We start from the raw sequence: 26,931 nt of genomic DNA, 5'->3' as shown, positions 1-26,931 counted from the left end.
AAGAGAGAGTTCTTGGGAGGGCTGCCAGTTTGGCAGTGATACATCCACTGCTGTGTCAACCCAGCAGGGCAGTGTGGTGCAGAGCCCATAGAGACAAAATCCTGACCCTGCCACCTCCTCATGGGTGTCTTCCAGGAAGTCACTTCCCCTTTCTGGTTTTTACTTTCATCATCTAGAAAAGATTGGGAGTTAGAATAGATGATGACCTCAGAGGGCTCTTCAAGCTCTAACAGTGTACACTTCTGTGATGTTCTGTGGATATCTGTGACTCCCTCCAAAGGTGGGAGGAAAGCCTTCTGAAATCGGAAGGGCTAGCTCAAGAACTGTGTCCTGGTGAGAGAGAGTCTGTAAAAGAAGTGTGGCCCACAACCCATATTTTTAATCTCACCCTCAGATTCCCCACCTCAGACCTTCCAAGGGTTGTTTCCCTTCTGTGACACAGGTATCAAACCCAGAGCCCACTTGGCAATGCCTTTGTCTGCCATGCTGAAATGAAAACCAAACAGACTGGTATCAAAACCATCCGGAGGAATAGCCTCAATGATACAACATTTTAAGGGACGAGTGGTACCCAGATCACCACCGATTAGAATCAGGAGAACCTAAATTAAGAAAAAAAGGAGAACCCATTTGGTGATTGAAACCTTGATCATTTAATTGGATTGCAGTATTTATTCCCCAAAAGCTCACTGGTAATTCTTCAGTATGAGAAATGGCAACCTAAGCTACTAGAGATACCTAACGGGTCTTTGGTGGTTTGGGTTGTTCAGTGTTTTGGACAATTGGTGTATCTGACATGTTGTGCTAATAAAAGGAAAACTGTAAAGGAACTCTTCTGGATGAGGCCTGTTACAGCGAGCCTCCTGATGCTACAAAGAGAGGATGCTAAGCTGTCCGCATCCACCATGAGAAGGGAGCTCATTCTGGAGATGGACACAGCCTTCACCTGACCTTCCCAGAGCAGGCTCTCCTTGCTCACTGCCCTGTACTTTGCTGAGGGATCAGATAGCTCAGGGGTATCTCCTGTTTCTGTTCTAGGATTCCAGTCAGATCGAGCTGCTGAAGGAACTCTTGGATCTCCTTCAGGACATGGTGGTGATGCTTCTGTCCCTCCTGGAAGGTTGGGCTGTTTGGTATAACTAGGCATTCACACGACTGTCACTGGTCCGAGCACTAACCGTACTAATCACGCAGAGTATCCTTCTGGCAGGTCATTGATGCCAGATGACATTGGTTAGAAAACCAAATTTTCAGAAACAGACAAAAGAAAATGAGTGAGGGGCACATGGTCTGATGGACAAAGCCTGAAACCAACTCATTTTGTATCAGTAGGAAAGCCAGAATGAACTGGGGAAAACCTCCAAGCTTTGCTCTTCCCTATCCTCTCCTCTCCCCATTGCTTTTCAATACATCTGGCTGCCAGTGTGTATGCCAGCCATCTAGTTGGGCACCCTCCCAGGTCTAAGGGCATTAGAGGGGCACCACTTATCCCCATGTGTCCCTGATAACCTGATAACAAAGCCACTCTGCAGGCCCCAGGCCAGGTAGAAGGCACTGGCGTGGCCATCTCCTCCTTCCCCATGTTTCTTTCCCCCTTGGCTCCTAGTGGTGTAGTCTTTATGGCTTGCTGCTCCTCCTACCCATTTCCAGATCAGCACGGTCAGAAAGAGAGCTGACTGATTTGGGATAGAAGTCTTCTAAAAATGTCTGCCTGACCAGTTCCATGATGACTTGGGTTTATTTATGTATCTGTGTGTCTTTTTGAACCTGCCTCACAGGGAATGTGGTAAATGGAACCATTGGCAAGCAGATGGTTGACACGCTGGTAGAGTCATCTACCAATGTAGAAATGATCTTGAAATTCTTTGACATGTTCTTGAAACTTAAAGACTTAACCAGCTCAGACACCTTCAAAGAATATGACCCCGATGGGAAAGGAATCATTTCCAAAAAGGAATTCCAGAAGGCCATGGAAGGGCAAAAGCAGTACACACAGTCGGAGATAGACTTTCTCCTTTCGTGTGCAGAAGCTGATGAAAATGACATGTTTAATTACATCGATTTTGTTGACCGGTTCCATGAGCCAGCCAAGGACATAGGGTTTAATGTGGCAGTGTTATTGACAAACCTTTCTGAGCATATGCCAAACGATTCTCGCCTTAAGTGTCTGTTGGACCCAGCAGAAAGTGTACTCAATTACTTCGAACCATACCTGGGACGCATTGAGATCATGGGTGGGGCCAAGAAAATTGAGCGTGTTTATTTTGAGATCAGTGAGTCCAGTCGAACTCAGTGGGAGAAGCCCCAGGTGAAGGAGTCTAAGCGACAGTTCATCTTTGACGTTGTCAATGAAGGCGGGGAGCAAGAGAAGATGGAGCTGTTCGTGAACTTCTGTGAGGACACCATCTTTGAGATGCAGTTAGCATCGCAGATCTCGGAATCTGACTCCGCCGACAGGCCAGACGAGGAGGGGGAAGAAGATGGAGATTCTTCTTACGTGTTAGAAGTGGAGGGTGAAGAGGAGGAGGAGGAGAAGTCTTTTGAGTGTGCCTCTGCGTTTGCCATGGCGTGTGCCTCGGTGAAGAGAAACGTGGCCAAGTTTCTGAAGAGGGCCACCCTGAAGAACCTCAGGAAGCAGTGCAGGAAGGTGAGGAAGATGACCTTCAAGGAGCTGCTGACGGTGTTCTTCTCTTTCTTCTGGACGTTGTTCGTGGGGCTCTTCCACTTGCTCTTCACTGTCGTGGGGGGAATCATTCAGATCCTGTGGAGCACAGTGTTCGGAGGGGGGCTCATAGAAGGCGCGAAGAACATAAGGGTCACCAAGATCCTGGGCGACATGCCTGACCCAACCCAGTTTGGCATCCACGATGATGCCGTGGAAGCTGAGAGGGCAGAGGTGCCTGAGGCAGGCATCGCCACGGAGCTCGTGCACTTCGTAAAGGGGGAGAAGGGAGAGGCAGACCTCGTGTCAGATCTCTTTGGACTCCACCCAAAGAAAGAAGGTGGCTTAAAGCATGGGCCCGAAGTGGGTTTGGGTGACCTCTCTGAGATTATTGGCAAGGACGAAACGCCTACCTTAGAGAGTACTGTACGGAAGAAGAGGAAAGCACAGGTAAGCACGTGACTTGTTTCTGTCACCTTTCTTTATCCCCAGAAAAAGACTTGCCACTCTACCTTGCAATCAGGACTGATACCAGTTCTCTAGGAGCAGACACTGTATTAGACACCAGCTCTTCCATGATGACCCTAATCTGGTAATTCCAGCTTTGTCATGTCTGAAGAGATGAGACTTAGATGGTTGTCTCAATGTCTAATTGCTGAATGGTCTCCCAGTTTACATTGTAAGAGTTCAAACAGGGTGATCCATGACCTGCCACTTGCTTCCACACCTTTTATTAGGTTAGTTTGCAAGGCCCATGGATTCATTCAGTAACTGAAAGAGTAGAAAACCAGGTATACCATAAAAGGAGACCTTCCTGACAAAGTCATATGTCTGTAGTGTCCTGAAAGATCCAGATGTTAGCATACAGTTTAGCACAGTGCCCAGTAGTTTTGTCATGCTGGGGACATTTTCATCCTTGTGCTTCCCCCACTATCCAATTTGGACTTTGAGTTAGTGGGCTAGATTGAGTGAATAAGATAGCAAGAATTCAGAGCCCTTTGGCCATCAAAAGTTCTGGATGTTGCAGTATCCAACTCACAACATCATTCTAGCAATAGAGTATGGAGCGAAGTGTAAAGAGATCAGAGCCCAAAGACAAACTTTATTCATGAATTACATTACTGTTTACTAAATAGCTGAGGTACACTTACCACTGTTTTAGGCTCTGGGAATACAATGGTGAATGAGAAATGCATTGTTCTTATAATTCAGTGAAAAAGGTTGACATTGGACAAGTCAGTACAAGGAAGGAGGTCCATCAGTGCTATGGAAATATGGAGGAAAGGTGTGGAGAATCAAGAAAGGAAGCTTCAGAATCATAAACATTCTGACAGTATTACTTGATTTACTCTCTTTTGCTCCCTGGTGTAACCCAGGGACTAGAGCAGAGTTTGAAACAAAACAGGGACTCATTCGAGGCCTGCTATATGCCAAGCTGTATTCCTAGGATATGGGGACACATTGGTTAATAAAAGAGACAACATTTTTGCTTTCATGGAGCTTAACTTCTAGTGGAAGAAGACAGCAAATAAATAATTACCATTTGGAGCACGTGCTGAAATGAATGAACAAGATTGTGTGTTACAGAGTGATTATGGGCCCTACTATAAATAGGATGCACAAGGTGCATGTGAAAATGTGTCATCTGAAACAAGTCCTGAAGAATGGCAGGCACATCAAAAATCAGGACAGTCATATTGCAGGCAGAGGATATGGCTTGTGCTAAGGTTCTGGTACAGGGAAGCATGTCTCAGGAAAGAAAAGGAGGTCTAGGTGTTTGTGTTGGAAATGAGTCAGATGTACAAGGTGAAGATGGAGAGAAAAGCCGTAATCATACTGGCTTTAAAGGCCTCACTGTGCAGCTTGAGAGCTTCCCTGATGGCTTAGCAGTAAAGAATCTGCCTGCAATGCAGGAGCCACGGGTTCGATCCCTGGGTCGGGAAGATCCCCTGGAGGAAGACATGGCAACCCACTCCAGTATTCTTGCCTGGAGAATCCTACAGACAGAGGAGCCTGGTGGGCCACACTCCATAGGATCACAGAGTTGAACATGACTGAAACAGCTTAGCACATGAAGGAGCTTGAATTTTATTCTCAGTGCCATGGTCATCAATCAGAGAGGGTAGGGTAGTGGAAGAGGATTGAAGACAGGGCAGGGATGCTGTCTGATGGAAGCGGGTTCTGGATTAGACCTGCCATGACTTGTGTTCCATCTCTCCCTGACCCCATGAAGAGTAGGACCACTGCCACAGGGCTCAGGCAATGTCCTAGCACAAGTTTTCTCTTTAGATTGAATAATAGAGAGATTTTCAAGCCTAAAATCTTTGATCTCTCCAGAGCCATGTAATGTATAGGAGGACACTTATGTTCTGTGATCCTGAGAACTGCCGAAGCGTAAAGAGAGAGAGCCATTGGGATTTGTGACCATGTACAGTGGCTAGTGATATGGTTCATCATCATGAACATATTTATTTGAGGAAAGTTTAACTGATTGTCATTTTTGTCTAGGCAGCAGAAATGAAAGCAGCTCATGAAACAGAAGGCAAAATAGAGTCTGAGAAGGCAGAGTAAGTTCTTCATAGATACTCTTATTGCTATGATTGATAGTTTTCAATATTATCTACTATTCTGTGGCTATGGTAAATAGGAAGCTTGAGTTCTGTTAACAAAAGGAACTGATATTGTGCAAGCTTTGGATACATGTCTTTTTTCCTTTTTATGACTGAGTAATATTCCATTGTGTGTATGTGTGTTTATTCATTCCTCTACTTATCACTTCAGTTGCTTCCATATCTTGACTATTGTAAATAGTGCTGCAATGAACATTAGGATGCATGTATCTTTCAGAATTATTGTTTTTGTTTCCTTTGGATATATACCTAGGAGTGGGATTGCTGGACCATATGGTAGCTCTCTCTTTAGTGTTTTGAGGAAGCTCCATACTGTTTTCCATAGTGGCTGCACCAATTTACTTTCCCACCAACAGTGAACGTGGGTTCCCTTTTTTCCACGTCCTCACCAGCATTTATTTCTGTTCTTTTTGATGATAGCCATTCTGACAGGTGTGAGATGATATCTCATTGTGGTTTTGATTTGTATTTCCCTGATGATTAATGATGTTGATCATCTTTTCATGGTTGGATACATTTCTTTTTACCCCAGCTAGACAATAAACACATTCTAATAATTGTGTTCACTTTACAGTCCAAATAGTATATCAGGGTTTCACCATCTGACCAAGCAAATGATCAAACACTCACACTTAGCAGCTTCATATAATGTTGATGATAGTGCTATCTATTGATAGTAATTACTGAATAACTGCTACGCACCAGGCCTTTTGCTAAGTTCTTTTATGCAATACTTCATTTAATTCCTAACACAAACTTGGAAGAGGTACTATTGGCAATTCTCATGAAAGCTTAGAAAATAAAGGACAATATTTCTGAAGGGGAAAAAGTTTGGTAAGGCAAATTTCAGAAGCCTACTAAATTGTATATGTATACCTGTGACCATGACTCATCAAAGCAGGTAATCAAGCCCTGAGATTCCCGGCCTCAGGGAATATGTCTCCCACCCCTCTCAGCCCAGATTTCTCTTTAGTCTCCCTGTCAGGGTCAGGCCTCCTTCTGCCGTCTGTGCTGAGTGGCCTTGTCATTCCTGCAGCATGGAAGATGGGGAGAAAGAGGACACAGCCAAAGAAGAGGAACAAGCCGAGGCCCTGTGGGCAGACGTGACCAAAAGGAAGAAGCGACGGTGTGGCCAGAAGGTTGAGAAGCCTGAGGCTTTCATGGCCAATTTCTTTAAAGGGCTGGAAATCTATCAAACCAAGTTGCTGGTAAGCACTCTGGCCCTGGTCCCACTCGGGTGCAGGCGTTGGCACGGGCAGACCTCAGAGAGGTGGCCACTGACTTTGTTTCACCATCCGATTAGTTGTGCTTCCTCATCTTTCTCATTCCTCTTCCTTGCCTCTTCTTGATGACCTGCTTGTCCCTTCTGTGTTGGAGGGAAGAGAAAGCGAAAGTGTTAGCCACTCAGTCATATCTGACTCTGCGACCACATGGACTGTGGCCCGCCAGGCTCCTCTGTCTATGGCAGGAATACTAGAGTGGGTAGCCTTTCCCTTCTCCAGGGTATCTTCCCAACCCAGGGATCAAACCCAGGTCTCCTGCATTACAGGCAGATTCTCTTCCATCTGAGCCACCTGTTAGAGGGAAAGGAAAAGGGGAAAGGCAAGCACCCCAGCTCCTCCGCCCTGTGCTGTCCAGGAGGGAGAGCTTTATGTGTGCCCTCTGGGGACTTGACCCCTGCCAGTCAGAAACTTCAGAAGTCGTGAGATCATTCGGATGCAGAAAGAACATTCCTGTGGTGTGTTCGGTTGTCATACTAGTTCTCAAAAGCTCTGTTACTCCACAGCCCAGCTTGTAATATCCTTTCTCTGGCGAATTGCCCACCGAGGCACAGTTGCCAAAGGCCAGGACCACACCCTCCCAGCACCACTGGTGGGAGTCTTTTCCACGGAGAGTGAGCACTCCCGCAAGCAGCTCCCATTCCTGTCCTCAATGCTGGTGTTTCCACTGGGCGTGGGGATGGGGAGAGGCAGGGGAGCTTGGGCTGTGGCTTTCAAAGGACATGGACTCTTGGCCACAGTCTGGCTCCAGTTGGGGTGGGAGCTGCAGGGTTCTTCTGTGGGCCTCGATCGATCTCACACACACACATACACACACACACTCCACCCCCACCCCCTCTTCAGAGCAGCATTTGAGACCTGTGCTAAGGGTATGTTTAGGCATTTGGTTTCCTGAGCTTTAAAATAAGCAGGGTTCCCTTGAGCATCATTCTAAGCAGTTTTTTAAAACTCATCATTTTTGATCCCCCACCAAATAAGTCGTAAAAAGGCCAGGATTGTCCTGGATAAGTGGTTACAGAAGAGTAGGACTAGCCCTGTGTAGACCTCTTCTGAGAAGATCCTCTGTTTGAGAGAGGGAAGGTCCCTCCCCCTGCCAACATGCTCCTACTTCTGCTTGTCCTTTTCTTTTCAGCACTACCTGGCCAGGAATTTCTACAACCTGAGGTTCCTTGCTCTGTTTGTAGCCTTCGCTATCAACTTCATCCTGCTCTTTTACAAGGTGATACTTCATTTGGGGGGGCGATTTGCTGAATCGATTATATGCTTTTTTAAAACGTAAAAGGAGTTATGCTCTTAATTTAAGCAAAAATTCTAATATCTAAGGAAATTTCTAAGACACTAGCTTCTAAAAAAGGATACTGTCTTTAGCAATGGAGAGAATGGAGAGACAGGTTGCAAGGGAAGCCAGTTAGGGCACCATTTCAGTCGTTCAGGATTGTTCTAGTTGTTACTTAATTCTTCAGATATTTGTTGGATGTCTGCAATGTGCTAGACCCTATATTAGGAGCTATAAGGATTTCAAACTGAATAATAACTACAGTTCTGTGAGTAATAACAGTAACAGTCAGCCATGATAGTTAACCCATATGTTAAAACTATTACAAAGAAAGAATGAATAGAAGTTGGTTTCTGGATGTGGAGGACAGGGACTCATCAAGATAAATGGAGATTTTAAACATTGGTAAGTGAGTCTTGTCACTGTAGGTGCATAATAAATGCTAGTTGAATGAATTAATGAATGTCATAGGTCCTGGATTCTTGACATAGTCTTTAACTGGCTGTTGTCACTTGCCTCTCTCCCTTCCTATTTAAAACCACAGATCTAATTTCTATAAAACATGCTCTTACTCACATCAGTCTTGCATTTGACAAATGAATGGCTTGCTCTTGCCCATGGTAGAAAAATGGAAATGTGTCGAAGGGCATGGTGAAGTCTGGCTTTAAACACATTGAGACTGAAATGATTCAGACAGGCACGCAGGTGCAGACAGCCAGCAGGCAGCGGGACCTTCGGGGTGACAGCTTCAAAGGCGCTGATCTGAGAGTCACTGTGTAAGGATGGCTGTGATGTTAACAGCCTCTAAGAAAGAACAGAAATGTTTTGTGTGTGCTCTGTGTGCACTTGTGCATAAGTGTTTGGCTTGAGTCTCCTCCCAGGCCCTAGCATTTCAAAGATGACCTCCTACAGCAAAGGGATTGTAGAATATGTAGTAAGACGTTCCTAACTTTTTAATTTGGGGCTTATTTTCAAGAGCAAGGATTTGTCTCTTAAAAATATTGGTGGAATAAAGTACTTAAAAACCTTATTCACTCATCAGGTAATATGGAGTAAGTAGATGCCAGCAAAATAAAGTATATGGGGAAAGCCTAGTGGCAGAGGTCTTTCTGATGTTTCTAAGGGGGTGTGTATCTTGGGCCAGGTCACCGAAGAACCTTTAGAAGAAGAGACAGAGGATGTTGCAAACCTATGGAATTCCTTTAATGACGAGGAAGAGGAAGAAGCTGTGGTGTTCTTCGTCCTGCAGGAGAGCACTGGGTACATGGCGCCGACACTGCGGGCCCTGGCCATCATCCACACCGTCATCTCTTTAGTCTGCGTGGTAGGCTACTACTGCCTGAAGGTGAGCTGCCAGGCGCTCCGAGGCTAATCAGAGCCCTTGGCGAAGAAGTGTGTTAGTTTCCGGTATTTAACAAAGTGATGTATTCGTGTGTGTGTGTGTGTGTATATATATACATATATATATATATACGATTCATTCATATATCCAATCATACATATGAATATTCATATTCATTCATATATATGTCTATATATACAGATACACACGCACACATACATACACACATTTTTTCATATTCTTTTCCATTATGGTTTATCACAGGATACTGAATATAGTTCCTGGCTTTCTCTGCTTCTCTTCCCATATCATCCGTGAACTAGCAGCAGTTACTGATTCTGCACTGTGCAGTGCTCATGATCAGCCTTTGCCACCTTCATATCCTGAGTCTTTTATTTCCTCAGTGTTGTTTCCTTGTTTTAATAAAAGGGTAAGCAGCAACAGTATTTAATAGCCTGTGATAAAGCATAATAGAAAAGAATATGAAAAAGAATGTTTATGTGTATGTATATATATATATATGCATATGTATATATACATATATATATCTGAATCACTTTGCTATGTATCAGAAATTAACACAACATTGTAAATCAACTATACTTCAATAAAATAAATTTTAAAAATAGAGGAAAAGGGTAGGCAGTAACTCTTTACAAATCATTATCAAAAATTTGCCTTTTTGTCTTGGAAATTTTAAAGCAGCAGTGTGAGGGGTAGAGATATCATGAGATTTGAGAAAGCATTATTGGGAGAAATAGTTTGGAGACCAAGGTCTCAGGGATGTTGCCAAGTAACTAGTAGCTTTCCAGCTGATGAGAAGCCCTGGCTCTGTCTGAATTAAGCTTTTGTGGCTTGTGGAGCTCTGACTATCCTGCCTTCTTATATCCTGAGATTCCAGTGGTATCCTCTGACCTTACTAACTAAAGTTTGTGTGATGGTTGGGGCAAGTGGGTTATTTTCCCAGTATTTCCTGTGTACGTACCTCTTTTGCGGTAGGTCTTTATAAATGTGCCACCATATCTAGGCTAGAAGCAAAGTCATAATTATAAGAGAATGGGAAGCAATGGTAGAGAACAAGTAAGTGTTCTGGGCAGGAGCTCTTCTCAGAAGGTACGTCAGGAAGAAAACTTCAGTAGCAAAAGACTGTATACAGAGCCCAGTGAATCCTCTCATTCCAACTATTAAACCATATTTCATTAACCAAGTTTCAAAGACATGAGAATATGACCCTTGCCATTGAAGGAAGCTGGAACTTTTACCGTATTATTCCAGCTGTTCAATATAGTTGATTGAACTAGAATAGTTTATTGTCCTTTCTAAATCTTGGTCAGCCTCCAGCCTAAGAGTTTTAGGAGACTAACTTATTCAGCCCTGTTATTCATCTACATATGGCCTTCTCACCAGCACAAGCCAGAAAGTCCAGTTTGTCGTACTGTCAGCTGTTTGAAGGCTGGCCCAAATCAGATCAGCTCTGGATAGGGCGGTATATGAGCCAAAGGAGTGAGAGGTGATTTATCTAGCCTTGAATCCACAAGGTTCAAGGATTCTGAGGCACCCTAAGAATCCCGCTGCAAAGAGATTGCTGCCCTGACATTGGAAGGCCCGTTTGTGAGATATGCATGGGAGAGGATGCTGTCGTTGGAAAGCCTGCTCTGAGTACAGTGTCTTCCTGCTCCGAGGTCCCTTTGGTCGTATTCAAGAGAGAAAAAGAAATCGCCAGGAAGCTGGAGTTTGATGGCCTGTATATCACTGAACAGCCTTCTGAAGATGACATCAAGGGGCAGTGGGATCGCTTGGTAATCAACACGCCGTAAGTTGCCCCCACCCCAAAAAGGAAAAAGGAGTTTCTACTGTAAATAAAATAATACCTTTTCCAGCAGCCCTGGAGACTGATTAATATAAGCCTTCCTTTGATTTCTGGGACTTGTTTTCTCCCCTGCCTTTTCACAAAGTAGCATCTTGTTCCTCAAACAGTTGTATGTATTGCTATGCATTTAATGGCAGACAGAGGATATTATCAGAAAGTGCTGAGCATGTTTAATTAAGACCAGATGGTCCAGCACAATACTACTTAATCTAGTTTTCCATGTTTGAGTCATAGTGTTTCCTTGGCCGAGGAGTTTGGAGATCAACCTGATCAGCTTCTTCAAAGTCCCTAAATGGAACAGCAGTTCTATGACAGCACTGTCTCAGAAGTCTTCTCCTTAAACAGATAGCCTAGTGGATACCAGAACTCCTCCCAATATAATTTAATAAGCAATTCCATGGGCAGCTAAAATAGGATCATCTGGGTGATGATGTTAAGACCTATGGCGTTAAGCCTGCCTTCTTGGTAGGCATGTGTATAATTGCTAATGTGGTAGGAAAAGGCATTGATTCTGGAGGCAGAGAGGTTGAGTACTGAGTCAGCTCTCTCACTTAGATTCTGTGACCTAGGGCAAGGGAATCAAGTTCCATAAACCTCAGTTTCCTCTTTGTTAGTAGAATGATGAGAATACTACCTCCTACAGTCCTGGGATGTCACGTGGCTGTACATTGCCTTTCAATGTTAAACAAAAAAATGGCCATCACCAATAAGTCAGACAGAGAAAGATAAATACTGTGTGATATCACTTATATGTGGAAATCTAAAAAAATACAGCAAACTAGTGCATATAACAAAAAAGAAGCAGATTCACTGATAGAAGGACCAAGTAGTGATTACTAATGGGGAGAGGAGGGAGGGGAGGGGTAATATAGGGGTAAGAGAATAAGAAGTAAAAACGCTTAGGTGTGAAATAAGCTACAAGAATATATTGTACAACACAAGAAATATAGTCAAATGATTAAGATTGTAAAGTTATACATATTTTACCATAATAAAAATGTAGAAAAGAAACGACCGTTAACCATTAGCAAAGGTGATGCTCTAATGCCAGTATATTCACAATAGGGAAAATGAGAGCCGTAAGATAATGTGCTGAAAGAAAAGTAAAGCAACAGTGCTGAATATAGAAACAAAGGTAACATGGCCGCGCCAATAAAATATGTACATCTAGAAGCAGCAGCCCTGACCCTTAGGGGAAGAAAATGCTGCTTATCCAAAGTTAGTTAAGCAAATTGAGAGACGCAGCTTTGCAAAGGCACTGCTGAGCTTTGTAAAATAGTCCCTAGTAAGGGAAGGTTTGACTATTAGGGGAAAAAGGTGAGAGCCTGCAAATCAAAAGCACATTTCTGCCTGCAGGTCACTACCAATCTCCCCACTTAAAACTAAGGGAAACTACTAAGACTCATTTCTGAGCCCTCGTTATTATAGTACAAAAATTTTGAATATTAATTACAGAAAGCTTACCAAAGAAAGATCATTGATCAGTTAACGCTTGTGTCTGTGGCACAAGATGATATGGCCTAAGAGTACCAGTAAAAAGACAGTGTAGTTTCTAGAAATTTATCCTCAGGAGATAATGAGACAAGTACACTAAACTGTTTTGAAAAGGATGGTTGTTAACATTTATTTGAAGTGGCTGAAATACCCGTGAATAGGGAAATGCATGTATAAGGAGAACAGCTGTTTTAAAACATTTCAATCAATGAACCTTTTTCTTCACAATAATGGTATCATTGTACATGTAGTACTTTGTAACCTTTTTTAAAAGTTAACTGTTATGTCATAGAGAGCTTTCATATTCTTATGTTGTTAAATACATATAGAAGAAGATATAGAATGCATTTCTATTGTAAAGTATAGTAATAAAATGAACTACAAATCTTTGAAATTGGAACATCAATGAAAACTTTGAAGTCTTAGATATTATCCTCCCTGTCCTCCCCAGACCCCAGCTAACCACTCTCCTAATTTTAGTGATACTCATTGTTTTGCTTTAGTATATAGTGTTACCACTTAGGTATGTGTCCCTAAACATGTGGTTTCATGTTAACTAGTTTTGAACTTTATATAAAATGGAATCATTGTACTGTCACTTGAAGCATTTGCTCAGCACCCCATTCAAGAACTCAGCTAGGTTGATGTGTGTGGCTGTAACTGGTCATTTTCAAAACTGTGGCACTTTCCATTCGGTGAGTATATTATTGTATATTTAGCTGTTTTCCTGACAGTGGATACTTCAGCTGTTTTCAACTAGTGGCTGTTACAAGCAGTGCTCTAAAGAATATTTTTATACCTGGTGCACAAGTAAAATAGTTTCTCTAGACTAGAGACCAGGAAACGAATTTGCTGACTAGTAGGATCTGCAAACATTTATCCTGATTTACATTAAACCTGTACCCTGCGAGAGTTCCTGCTTCTCTGCCTCCTTGTCAGCAGTTGTTGTCCTCAGATAACTTTGCTAATCTGGTAGGTGTGTAATAACATCTTCTTGTGCATTTTGCTAATTTCTTGTGCATAATTTCGAAGAGATTGAGCCTCTTATGTTACTTTTCTTGACCATTCACATACAGATGTATCACTTATTTATGCATTTCCTTTCTGAATGTTCTTTGCCTACCCCTCACTTAAAAGAATATTACCAAGTGGAATTATGCTTTCTACCTTGAAGGAGCTTACATGTCTAGTCAGGGGACAAGAATATTCAGATCAAAGTAAGATCACATCTGTGAAAGGGGCTTGACCAGAGCCTTCTGTCACTGGCCCTTCAACATCATTTGTGGAATCCTCCACCTATGCCAAAATGTGGCCAAGGCTGAGTTGTACGTTACAGACCATTTGTATAAGATTTAAGAGAAAGGAGACATCAGTGTGGATAGAGGAAGGGTGGCTTATTTTTGTTTTGTTTATTTTAGGTTCTAAATATAGGACATGAAAAATATCAAGTAGCAGAAAAACGGACAAAGAAGAAAATCAAAATAACTATTTCCATCTTCCATAGATAAAATCTATTAGCAGTTTACTTTGTAAGCCCAGCATTTGTTTTTTGTTTTTAAGAATCATTTGGACATTTAAGAGCGAGACTGTTTCAAATATCCCAAAAAATTTTTTTAAAGATTTGCCACCCTGTTAAGGGAGAGATGGCATTTGCTCAGGGTTATTCTGAAAGGTCCGTAGACAGAGGGTGCCCCCACTTCCTCATCACCAACTTGGGTGGCCTCTATAGAGTAGGAGACTGTTGTGTTCCAGAGCTAACAAGAATGACTTAAATGAAGGAAGGCATTAGTAAGAATGCTTGCTTGCATCAAGGGCAGAGGTTCCTTGGCTACAAACTAGACTCACATGGAACCTCTCAGGTAACATTTAATCTTTCCAGATAGGAGCAAAATATCTTAAATGGTTTCTGCCAACACACCTGAAAGTAAGTTCTTTCTTGACTCTAACAATAAGAAGCTATTTGCAGTGGAGCTGGTACAAGCTGCCTAGCCGAAGAAAGAAGTTCCCTCGTGGGCTTAAGATTTGGATGGTGTAGGGACCGTTTCCAAAGGAGAGAGGGACCTGATGCCTGGAGAAGGGGGAAGCTGTACCCCACAGGAATTATGCTGGAATGGAGAAGAGAGGAGAAGAACACGCCATTAGGAAAACCCCCATGTAAATTAGCTAATGGGGATTTCCAGACTGGAAACTTCAGAGTTAGGGACTTTGTCCACACTTCCCACCACTGTGACTGCAGCACCTACCCCAAGTACTGCTGTAAGGTAGGCACTTGAAGTGAAAATGAAACTCACTCAGTCATGTCCGACCCTTTGCGACCCCATGGTCTATACAGTCCATGGAATTCTCCAGGCCAGAATACTGGAGTGGGTAGCCCTTCCCTTCTCCAGGGGGTCTTCCCAACCCAGGAGTCGAATCCAGTTCTCCCACATTGCAGGTGGATTCTTGACCAGCTGAGCCACAAAGGAAGCCCAAAGTGGGCACTTGATGAAGGTTTATTGCATGTGTTTCCTGGCTCTTAACCATAATTTTGAAGTAGAAAATGCAAAGTAGCTTTTCCGGTGCTTCAGATGAGAACTCACCACAAAGTGAGATCAGAAATCTGGTAGACCTGTGGTGACTCTGAACTTCAATCAAGTCTTAAATTCTTCAATCAACAGGACAAAAACCAAAAAGATCATAGGTCCAGACACTCGAAAACTGCCAAGTTTCTTGATGTGCTTGCCTTGATGTTAAGAAAATCTCCTTTTTCATTTTCTTTTTCAGATCTTTTCCTAATAACTACTGGGACAAGTTTGTAAAGAGAAAGGTATGTCTTGTCAGGGTGGCAGGGGAATTCCATGACCTCCAAAGAAATGTAAATTTCTCCAAGTTCTCCATTTACAAACATGGATCAATTTAATGCTGCCTTTTTTTATGGTATCACAAGGAGAGTACGTCAACAGAAAGGGTTTTATATGAACTTACGTCATTTGGGGGCTTAGTTCCCACACTCATGCTTTAAACAGCTTAACACAATCACTTTTCTAGGTACTAGGTTTTTCCCTCCCTTCCAAAATGATAGCCAGAAAAGCAGTTCTCACTTAATTGTCTTTATTGCTTCTGTTTTCTGTGGGGGTTATTTTCTCTCTTCATTTCCCTTTTGCATTTTGATTCATATCAACCCCTTGGAAGAGCCCAGAGTGTGACACAGTTCTGGAGACATCGGGGCTGGAGAAAACACTGATGGTGGTGCATGACCTGAGCTCACCCTGTTCCCTTCTCTGCTTTAGGTGATCAACAAATATGGAGATCTCTACGGAGCAGAACGCATTGCTGAACTCCTGGGTTTGGACAAAAATGCCCTTGACTTTAGCCCAGTGGAAGAGACCAAAGCTGAGGCGGCCTCCCTGGTGTCATGGTACAGAGTTTAGGAGTTAAATCTCAGAGTCTGGCTGCCTAAACCCTTTGTCTTTCCAGCTGTCTTCCCTATGCTGGAGGCAAACTCATAATCATCTTTGTTGGATCGGGCTCTGGTTTAGCCTAAGTGTTTCTTCTAGGTTCTAATATTGGGGCAGTGGGGGGATACTACTTTAAAAAAATGTAAAGACAGCCTTCATGCCTGATAGAGCTGAAGGAGAAAGACATTAAAATTTCAGGATGTGTGATTCAGCTACTCATTCTCATGGCGAACACATACAACTTCATAAAGCTCAGAGCTGTATTTATAGATTTAAACCCCAAGAGAGAAAAAAAAAAAAACACCCTTTTTCCCTTATTAAACACTTAAATCTTGACATTTGTAAGTTTTGAAATGACTTGTTCCCCTTTAGGCTAAGTTCCATCGACATGAAGTACCATGTCTGGAAGCTGGGAGTTGTTTTTACTGACAATGTAAGTATGGCATCTGGGAAAGTGAAATCCAGTGCCCCCAAGTCTAGGGATGTCATTAGATGCCACAAAGAAACAAGCTATGGAGGCGGCCCAGGAAGATGCAGGGAGTTCTTGTGGAAGACAGACAGCCTTAGGGTGTGGGGGGACACTTCTCTCTCATGCAATAGTATAAGGCTGAGGGGGGCTTCACTTGGCAATTCTTGGGTCAGTTCACAGCCCAAGATGAGAAAAAGTGGGTTTCATGAATGCCTGAAAAGCTGCTCAATTTCTTCCACTCCCCAGTCCTTTCTCTACCTCGCCTGGTACACGACCATGTCAGTCCTGGGCCACTACAACAACTTTTTCTTCGCTGCTCATCTTCTGGATATCGCAATGGGCTTCAAGACTCTGAGGACTATTCTGTCATCTGTCACTCACAATGGCAAACAGGTATGGGGTTTATACTGGTGCAGAATGGGAGAGACCAAGATACGGATAGGAAAAATCATAACCAATAACAGGTAGTACACTAGTGTATGACAGGAAGATATGTGTTGTAGTGTATAATGCGCCTTTCATGGTGAAATAGTGATTGGTTTTGCAAAATTGCAGCCAATTAAAAGGCAGAAGACTTTGATTCAGAAACCTTTAACATTTAGATCAGTGTATGTGCTTAGAAAAGTCACTAGGTACTTCTGATGGAAGTACGGGAGTGAAGTTGCACAGTCGTGTCCAATTCTTTGTGACCACATGGACTGTCGCCTACATGCTTCCAATTAAGAACCAATGACTTAGATATCTATGAAAGTGAAAGTTGCTCAGTTGTGTCCGACTCTGCAACTCCACGGACTGTAGCCCGACAGGCTCCTCTGTCCATGGAATTATCCAGGCAAGAATAACTGGAGTGAGTTGCCATTCCTTTGATCTTCCTGACCCAGGGATCGAACCTGGGTCTCTGGCATTGCAGGCAGATTCTTTACTGTCTGAGCACCAGGGAAGCCCCGTAGATATTTATCTACACACATATATACAGCTATATGCAGACATACATAGCTATATATACATGTTTGTGTGTATGTCTATATATATCTGTATAGTCACTGCTCTATATCCAGTCTCATCAGTATCCAATCTGTCTACTACAGAACTGTCAGGGTCAATCCCTTCATTAAAATTCCCAAATGGCCCCTCCTGTCAACAAACTCCCTAGCATTTTACTCCTCATTAAGTGCAAATTCACGAATGAGACATGTTCCCTCACATCTCTAAATCTTTCTAGGAGGAAGGGGAAAGGAATATGAAGTTAATTACAGCCATTATGCGAAATAGTACTGCGAGTCCTCAAAAAATTAAGTATAGAACTGCCATATTATCCAGCAGTTCCACTTCTGGGTATATATATCTCTCTCAAGGAAATGAGATCAGTATCTTGAAGAGATACCTATATTCCCATGTTCATAGCAGCATTATTCCCAGTAGCCAAGATATGAAAACAACCTATATCCATCCTGGACAAACAAAATTTGTTATGGACACAGAGCAGAATATCATTCAGCCATAAAAAAGAAACTTTGTCATTTGTAGCAACATAGATGAAGCTATAGGGCATTATGCTTAGTGAAATAAGCCGGACACGTGAAGACAAATACTGTATGGTGTCATTTTATGTGAAATAATAAAAAAGGCAAACTTCTAGAACCAGAGAGTAGAGCAGTAGTTACCAAGGGGTGTTGGGGGAAATGGCAGTATTGGTCAAAAAGTACAAGCTTTTAGTTATTAAATAAATTGCCATTGGGGATCTAAAGTAAAGTATGGTGATTACAGTTAAAGCTACTGAATTGTATACTTGAAATTTGCTTAGAAAGTAGCTCTTCGGTGTTTTCAACATACACATACAGGAAATGTGTGAGATGATGAACATGTTCATTAACTTGAGCATGGTGATCATTTTATAATATATGCATATGTTAAGTCATCACATTGCACACCTTAAAAAATGAAAATTCCAACCAGAAAAAAAGGTTAAATTAACTTTTAATTGTTCTAAAATGAAAGGGTGCTAGATCATCCAATATTATGATGGTTTATTTCTTCGAGGCTTCTGGTAGCAGCAACAGTTTCTTGGTTGTTTCTTGGTTGACACTAAAAAGAATGGAGGGAAGCTAGAGATAGACATTTGCTGCCACAAAAGCTAAAAGTTTGGGGAGGTGATAACAGAACCTGTGATACAAATGTTTGCTTAGCATGGTAAATTCTTCCTCTTCCTCACAGGATCTGCAGAGAAATAGTGTTGTGTATTATTTTTCCTTGTGTGTCTTGGGAAGTTTTATCCTATAAAAGTGTCCTCTCCCAAAATGTGATTTATGGAATGCCAGTTCTCCAATATGTTTTTTTAATCAAAAGAATTATTTTCTTCCCCTTTACTCAGATATTGAAAGCTCACAGTTTGTTGATTTGGCTTAGTGGCATTATACAGCAAAAGTACATCTTAAATGAAAAGTTTCAGTTCAGTCACTGCCATGTCCGACTCTTTGCGACCCCATAAGCTGCAGCATGCCAGGCCTCCCTGTCCAACACCAACTCCCAGAGCCTACCCAAACTTATGTCCATTGAGTTGGTGATGCCGACTCATTTTTTTATATGGGCTTGCTGACTAAACTCTGACAAGATGGTTTTTAAAAAATGTGCCTAGTGTTGCAACAGGCTCATAAGCACCCTGCAAAGTAGATGTTCTACTCATTTGAGAAAGAGGAGTATTGAGACTCAAGAGAGGCTAAGTATTTCACCCAAGAGCACTTTAGCACTTCTAAACCAGCTTCTTTCTGTGATGTCTGCTATTTAAGATATAAGTTACTAAACTCATTGTTCAAGAAGTCACTGAATGTGTCAGTCTGGTACTTATCTTGCCTGCTTCCTTTTGTGTAGCAACTTGAGGGCAAAGGTTTTATCTTGTTGATCTTCATCAAATGAAGCCCAACACCTATTCCCTGGTGTAGGCCAGATGAGCAGGTCTTCTGTAGTCCTCATTTATGGTGCTTCCTAAAAGCCAAGAAACAAACAGGCCCTTTGACTCCAGCAAAGGTCCAAGGTAGGTTTCTTCATTATGAAAGATGTCACTCTGAAGTTACTGTAAGAATGTTTATCGTTGACCAAAGCTGTGACAGTTACCCAGTTCATGGTTAGTTATGAAATATTGTGATGTGGGGATAGATACCCGCCAGCCCAAGGAATCTGTAGTTTCCATTTTTTACAAATGTTATTGAAGTATTGTTGATTTAGTGTCATGTTAATTTCTTCTCTACAGCACTGTGACTCAGGTTTTTTTTTAATTGTATAGTTGATATACAAATGTGTTAATTTCATGCAATTTCTTTAGAAGCAGCATTAGAACTTACAGTTACCAGTGGGGGTAGGGAAGGATAAATTAGAAGTTTGGAATTAACATATATACATGACTACGTATAAAATATAAACAAGGACTCACTTTATAGCACAGGGAACTATACTCACTATTTTGTAATAACCTGTAGGGAGAATATGAAAAAGAATATGTAGGGGGTGTGTGTTTAACTGAATCATTGTGCTGTATGTCCACCTGAAACTAACCAACACTGTAAATCAAGTGCAAATAAATAAAAAGCAGCAGCTGCATCACGAAGCTTCAGGTCATTGCTCTCTCTGTAAAAAACCAAAGTAACCATCCTCAGAGCGCCATCACTCTCATCCTTAAATCCCTCTGTAGCTTACATGCAGCACCCGGCGTTAGTCTGCCCAGTCTGTTGTAACAATATACAGTAAGTCCCCTACATGCGAACCTTCAAGTTGTCAGCGTGCCCCGTATGCCAGCTATTGTACTGTACCACTGTACTGTTCAAGGCACTATAAAATTTAAAATGTCTTATTTTTGTGTCTGTTATGTATTATTTATGTGAAAAGTATTATAAACCTGTTAGAATACAGTACTATATAGCCAGTTGTGTTAGTTGGGTATCTAGGCTAACTTCATTGAACTTAAAAATACTCTCTTGGAATAGAACTCATTCGTACCTAGGGGACTTACTGTGCTCAAGACTGGAGGCTTAGACAACAGACATTGATTTTCCTCTCAGTTCTGGAGGCTGGAAGTCCAAGGTCAGGATGTGGGTAGCTTGGTTTCCCTGAGGCCTCTCTCCATGGCCTGCAGCTTTTTCACTTTATTATGCTTCGGTGCATACCTGGTATCTCTCCTGAGTCCTAACCTTCTCTTCTTGTTAAAAGAAACCAAGTCAGATTAGAAAGTGCCGACCCTAACAGCCTCATTTTAATTTAATCACCCCTTTAAAGGCCCTTAATCATCTCTTTAAAGGCCCTGTCTCCAAATGCAGTCACATTCAGAGGTGTTGAGGGTTAGGGCTTCAACATATGAATCTCAGGGACCCAATTTAGTCTCTAGGAGCTGATCATCACTCTCTTCTCCCAAGAAGCCTGTTTTTCTTCTCTGGTCTCATCTCTCTTTTGGCATCTGGAGTGTCACAGCCTTCGTTCCACTTTCCTGTTTTCTTGGAGTCTCCCACCAACCTTTCAAGGTGAGGACCCACTTCCTCTTCTCTCTCTCTCTCTGCTCCCAGTTAGTCCTGACCGTCGGTCTCCTGGCCGTGGTGGTTTATCTCTATACCGTGGTGGCATTCAACTTCTTCCGCAAGTTCTACAACAAAAGTGAAGACGATGATGAGCCCGACATGAAGTGTGATGACATGATGACGGTGAGTTCCCCGCGGGGCCGCCCGGCCTGGCTGGGGGAGCAGAGCTGTGGGCAGAGTGGAGACACACGACAGAGACGAGAACAGAATACTGACGTCTGGCCCGGAGGCGAGGCGGGCCCGGGAAAGACGAAGTGGTGGGATATACCACTTGCGTGGGTCCAGGTGGGAGCAGCACACAGGTGAGCGGGCCGCCATCTGTCCACGTTCACGTGTGTAAAGATGTGAGCTACCTATGTCTGTATCTCACGGAAGTTTGGATTCTTTGCCTTTGAGAGCAGTGAGCAAAGAATCCCATGAACCTGGTGCTCAGTTTATTTCAGCAAGCCAGTGGGGCTTTTTTCAGAATATGTGTCATCTGAAAAATGTCCTAGCAGTGGGATTGGGTCGGGGCAGCAGGGTCCTGTCAGGGCAGCTCTGCAGGGCTAGAAGGGCCTAGCTGCAGCAGCATCTCTAGACATTTATAAGAACCAGATTTCAGGAAAAGAATGTATTAGAGACCAGTGACAGTACACTGCACCGCCCCCCAACCCGTGATCCTTTCTCCGAAAATGGAGGCACTTTTTGGCTAAAAACCCTCCATATACTTTCTCAGGGCAAGCACCCCATGAGACAGCAACACTACAGTTGCTAAAGCCCCAGTGTGACCAGCTCAGGCTCTGTGCTGCCCCTGGTTTTTTATTTACCAGCCCTAAGACTGCCTCCCACACTTGCATCCCAAACCCATCACAGCCAGCCAGCCAGCAGCCTGGTCTGTGAGCCCTGCCTGGTGCATGCATGCAGCTTGGGAGGAGATGCTGTGGGGAGCCCCGCGCTCCTAGGTGTGCGGAGAACGCAGGAGGAGGGGAGCCTTTTCCTGGAGGCTGGCACTTTAAAATTAAATGAGATAAAATTCATATCTGGCCTGTGCCATCCTCCTCAGAGCCGAAAGTCCTTTTATCTTATACATGCCTAGAGTGAATTCTCATGTGTGTGTCCAATAGTTCAAAACTGTTTTTTAGAAAAGGAGCAAAAACTATCCTTTAAAGGCTACATGGAACAGCAATCTTTCCGTCTTTATAGACAGTAGAGGGTGCAAGCCCAGAGTTAGCAGTATGAATGTGTTATTGTGAAGCGTACCCTTCTCCTGCCTCAGGGCAGTCATATTTTTAATTATATGAATGATCAGACCATCTCCATAACAGCAAGCAAAACTCTTCAGCTTTTACTCAAATTGCCATGATTTTTCTTCTCTAGTGTTACCTGTTCCACATGTACGTGGGAGTGAGAGCTGGAGGTGGCATCGGTGATGAAATTGAAGACCCTGCCGGGGACCCATATGAAATGTATCGCATCGTTTTTGACATTACCTTCTTCTTCTTCGTCATTGTCATCCTGCTAGCCATCATACAAGGTATGCTTCCCCATTATGTTGTGTGTACGGGGCTCAGTCTAGATCTCTTTACCTTTCTGCATCTATCACTTAATTGTTTTATGTAAAAAGGTTTGTGCATTCACTTACTCGTTAATTCAAACAAGACATTTCTAGATATCTACTATATTAGAAGGCCAAAGATATACCCAGGCAGTACAAGAAACTTGAACATCCTTGCAGAGGACCACCCTCCTTCACTGCCAAATCTGAATTGATCATTTCCATCTTATTCTACTTCTTAAGTATCTCCTGTGGCTAGTATGGGCCCTCATGATTTCTGCCCTGGTCATTTACCTCCCAGGCAGTGGGGTGGGGAAGGAGCAGAAAGAGGAGCTGTGAGAGTGTGACATGTTTTTTTCCTTCTTCGCAGGGAGAGGTACTGGTATGTTAGTTAGTAGCTTGTCAGGAATTAGAGAACGATGGTGATAGATTATTTTAAGTCATGCCAAGTCAAGAGACCTATGAGCCATACAGGTGTTGAGGACCAACAAGCAGTTAACTCTAATAGGTCTTTTAGGAGACAAATCAGGAATGGTATAGGATAAAAATATTAAATAAGGACATATTTTAAATCCATGGCTAATTCATGTCAATGTATGACAAAACCCACTACAATATTGTAAAGTAATTAGCCTCCAACTAATAAAAATTAATGGAAAAAAAATAAGTGTTAATGAATGCAAAACTAAAAGAAATGGGATCCATTAGTGGTGGTGGTTGAAGATGTGGGTGTGGAGATTTAAAAGCAGAAAAGCTGAGGAGGAACCCCGATTGATACACATCAGTGCCTAAGGGGCAGGAAGGGCCGATAAGGAAGACAGAAAAGGAACAGCCCTGCAAACAGCAGGACGAGCAAGGAAGGATGAGACGAGAGAGTCAAGAAAGAGTGAGCAGTTAGCATCAAATACTGCAGAGAGGTGGAGTAAGAGGAACCATGAAAAGCGATTAACCAGGATGCAGCATCTGAAAACACAAGTGGGTTTTGTTTTTGTTTTTTTCTGATTTTGGTTTAATTGTATCATTCAGCTTCCTAATTCCCCTTTTTATTTTTTAAACAAAGTGACTTCTGCTCTGAACTACTAAACAGGTTATGCAAAGCGTTCTGTTTTCATATTTAAAATTCCAGGTCTCATCATTGATGCTTTCGGGGAGCTGAGAGACCAGCAGGAACAAGTCCGAGAGGATATGGAGGTACCTACCGTTCTACTAAATCCCAGCCCCATTTTTGTATCTCACAGCAAGTGGACTTTTTTTTTTTTTTTTTTTTTTGCAAATGGATTTTTTAAACAAAAGGTTCTGCTCTTCCTCAGCCCTAGGCAAAACTACTACCCAAGTTTGTTTTCCATGCCTGTCCTCTTATCTGTGGCCATCCGGCAGCTCTGGGCATTTCTTCTGCTCCACCCTCTGTGCCCGACCCGCCTCCCACCTGCCGCCTCTGTCATGCCCCAAGCTTAGATGAGAGCAGGTCCCCTCCGCTAGCCAGAAGCTAGGTACATGAGACTGTGGGGTAGGTGACTAACAGCCTGAAGCACGAAAGGGAAATATTTTGCAGTCTCTCTCAATTCGGTTAGAGATCACCACCCTTTGTCCAACTGCCTGTAACGTCACGCCTCCTCATTTCTCTGTTGTTTTTCTCAGACTAAATGTTTCATCTGCGGGATTGGCAATGACTACTTTGACACGACCCCTCATGGTTTCGAAACACACACCCTGCAAGAGCACAACTTAGCCAACTACCTGTGAGTATCCTCGGTCAGAGGGGGGGACAGGGTTGGGGGAAGAGCAGTGAGTTACCTGCAGTGTACGTCTTACAGTTTGCGCTCTGCTACTGTCTTTTCCTCCTTGGTCTCTGGAAAGCAGGAGCAATTAGGAAAGAACTTGCAGGAGTCCCCATGAGCCGTATCTTTGCCATATACCCTGCCTCTCCTGTCTTCCTAGATGTGTGCAGACGTGTTTCTGCTTTCTCCACCTGGAATTAGATCTCATCCTTTCCCAAGGTCCTTTTACCTCCAGCAGGTTTTCTCTTGGGGATTTTTCCTGGCACCTTATAATATTTTCTAATCCTAAACAAAGAAAAACAGCAATGGCCCCACTTTTCCTTCTCTTCCAGAAAAAATGGAAAAGTGTGCCTGTTCACAGTCTCCAATTTCTCTTTCTCACAATACTCACTCACTCTCCCCTGCAGTTGGCCTTCCTCCCCACCAATTCCTGTTTGCTCTTGTCAAGGCGGCCCCTGACCTGCACGATGCTGGATTCCAGGGTTAATTTCCAGGCTGGGTTTCTTTAAGATGTGTGTGTTTTCACATTGCTGTATCCCAGCACCTGAGGCCTGCACCCAGTAGGTAAATAATAAATATCTCATTCGGGCAGAAGGTATTCAGAGTCTATTGTGTGCCACAGACTGCCTAGGAAACTTACAGAATTTGCAGGGAATGTACATCACCTGACAATTCAGATTCTGTAAGTGATCATCATTTTCAAGAAAAGAAACTGCTGGGCTCTGCTAACTGGCCTGGCCCTTCCCCTCTGTGTCTACCCTGTATTGTTTAGAAAATTCTAATCTTTCTTTAGGATGGAATGGGCCTTGCCACTGAGGGAGGTTATTGTCAAAGAGAAGTAACAATGTCTTTTTGCTAAAATGAGTTTAAGACAAAAACACAGGTTTAAAAAAAAAATCACTTGGGCATACCTTTCCTCAAACCATGAGTGTTCATTGTTGTCTGCATCCTCATGGAGGTGATCAGGATGGTTGTACCTCTAGAAAAGGTGGGCCTGTGGCCCATCTCAGGCCCGTGGATAAACAGTTGGGACTCTCGAAGGTACTTCCCATGGCACTCTGTACATAAGAGTGTATTTTCTCTGTGCCCCTCCACTAGCAAGCTTGAGGGGAGAGAACCAGTCTTATTCATGTTTAAAACTTCCCCCCCACCCCTGAAAATTGTGCTTTGTGAATTAAATGTGCTAGGAAAGCAATAATGTCCTATATGACAAGATACTGGTTATGTTTCCTTTCTTAGTCTGATAAAAGGAAGGAAGGAATGTAGTTATTGCTTCACTGTGGGCCACAATCTGAGACTGTAAACCTAAGAATATCCTGGGAGAACTCAATCTGGGGTTTAAGCTCTCCTCACCCTCCCAAGGATGCTATTTATGCTTTCTCTTCCTTTCACCAGCCTCACAGTCATTTTCCTGATGGGCACAGGCCGATTCCCTTGGATGCTGCCTCTGAGATTGCATAATGTGAGCTGAGAGGCAGGCCCTAGCCTCCCATGATTCTGTGTTCCAGACATACTCAAACCTTAGACACAAGCCTCCTGGTTAGAGCAAGTAAAACTACACTGGCCTACCCCCACTGCCTGGAAAAACAACAACGACAAAACAACACTTCTGAAAAATCAGGGCAACTGAGTGAGACTCAGTACTTTTCTGTGACACATCTTTGAGATACACATGATTTCAATTCTGCATTGAAAAGAGGATAAACTGGCCAACTAAAAATTATATGGTTAGAGTTTCGGCTACCATTTTATTGTTTATATTAGGATTTTTAAAAAAACAATAAAATGGTAGCTATAATGCTTCCTCAGAAGTGATCCTGGCTCAAGGTTTGGTGATAGTAAAGTGTGAAGTCGCTCAGTCGTGTCCGACTCTTTGTGACCCCATGGACTGTAGCCTATCCTTCTCCGTCCACAGGATTTTCCAGGCAAGAGTACTGGAGTAGGTTGCCATTTCCTTCTCCAGGGATCTTCCCAACCCAGGGATCGAACCCAGGTCTCCTGCATTGTAGGCAGACACTTTACCGTCTGAGCCACCCATTAAAGGGCCTCTTTTCACAGAAAGGCTCATTTTGAGATTTATGTATATTATTATTAGAAAATAATGGTGTATGTTGTCACACCACATTTCCCCAATTCTGAAAGGTACAGTGGTCAACGTGATGCTCAACAATATATTTGATCCTCTCCCCAGTTCACTTGAGTAAATGAACTTTTAGTTTTCTAACCAAAGTATCTAATACTGTCTTTCTCTCAGTTGTTAAAGCTTTTTCCCTTGTTCCAGGTTCTTCCTCATGTATTTGATTAATAAAGATGAGACAGAGCACACGGGACAGGTGAGAAATATCTAATAAAATCACACCCCTGTGTTAGAGCTTCCCCTTCCTAAGTCAAAACTCAGTAGAGAAATGACCCCATCCATCTCTTCCATGTATTTCCCCACTGCTTCCTGCATTGTGAACCATCTCTTGTGAATTACGAAGTCAAATTTTAAGGCAAACTCCCATCTGTTGCACAAGGCCCCCTGGTTATCCTTCCCAGCACACACTGGCATTTGCTAAGCCCTTAAGGTTGCTGCTTCTGAGCAGTCACTGGAGGTG

The 26,931-nt window shown here is 42.9% G+C and overlaps 1 protein-coding gene and 1 long non-coding RNA gene across 2 annotated transcripts in view; one reads left to right on the top strand and one right to left on the bottom strand.

Annotated features, from left to right (window-relative positions):
* Positions 1–26,931, top strand: part of RYR3 (ryanodine receptor 3) — a 546,114-nt gene that overhangs the window by 517,580 nt on the left and 1,603 nt on the right. The window contains 16 exon segments of the mRNA XM_070468944.1: positions 1,039–1,120; positions 1,779–3,112; positions 5,171–5,229; positions 6,329–6,500; positions 7,705–7,791; positions 8,993–9,193; positions 10,873–11,003; positions 15,318–15,360; positions 15,824–15,951; positions 16,364–16,424; positions 16,707–16,853; positions 21,011–21,145; positions 22,379–22,535; positions 23,683–23,747; positions 24,195–24,295; positions 26,616–26,667. Coding sequence (XP_070325045.1) covers positions 1,039–1,120; positions 1,779–3,112; positions 5,171–5,229; positions 6,329–6,500; positions 7,705–7,791; positions 8,993–9,193; positions 10,873–11,003; positions 15,318–15,360; positions 15,824–15,951; positions 16,364–16,424; positions 16,707–16,853; positions 21,011–21,145; positions 22,379–22,535; positions 23,683–23,747; positions 24,195–24,295; positions 26,616–26,667 — 2,955 coding nt within the window.
* Positions 18,421–21,020, bottom strand: LOC139035596 (uncharacterized). The gene is made up of 2 exons (XR_011488211.1): positions 20,464–21,020; positions 18,421–19,442 (listed from the first exon to the last, which is right to left on the bottom strand). It is a non-coding gene; the product is annotated as an uncharacterized lncRNA (long non-coding RNA).

The sequence above is a fragment of the Odocoileus virginianus genome, chromosome 6 (assembly GCF_023699985.2).
Source record: "Odocoileus virginianus isolate 20LAN1187 ecotype Illinois chromosome 6, Ovbor_1.2, whole genome shotgun sequence".
Classification (NCBI taxonomy): Eukaryota; Metazoa; Chordata; class Mammalia; order Artiodactyla; family Cervidae; genus Odocoileus; species Odocoileus virginianus.
The sequence above is the reverse complement of the archived record's forward strand: the minus strand, read 5'-3'. Positions and strand labels throughout refer to the sequence as shown.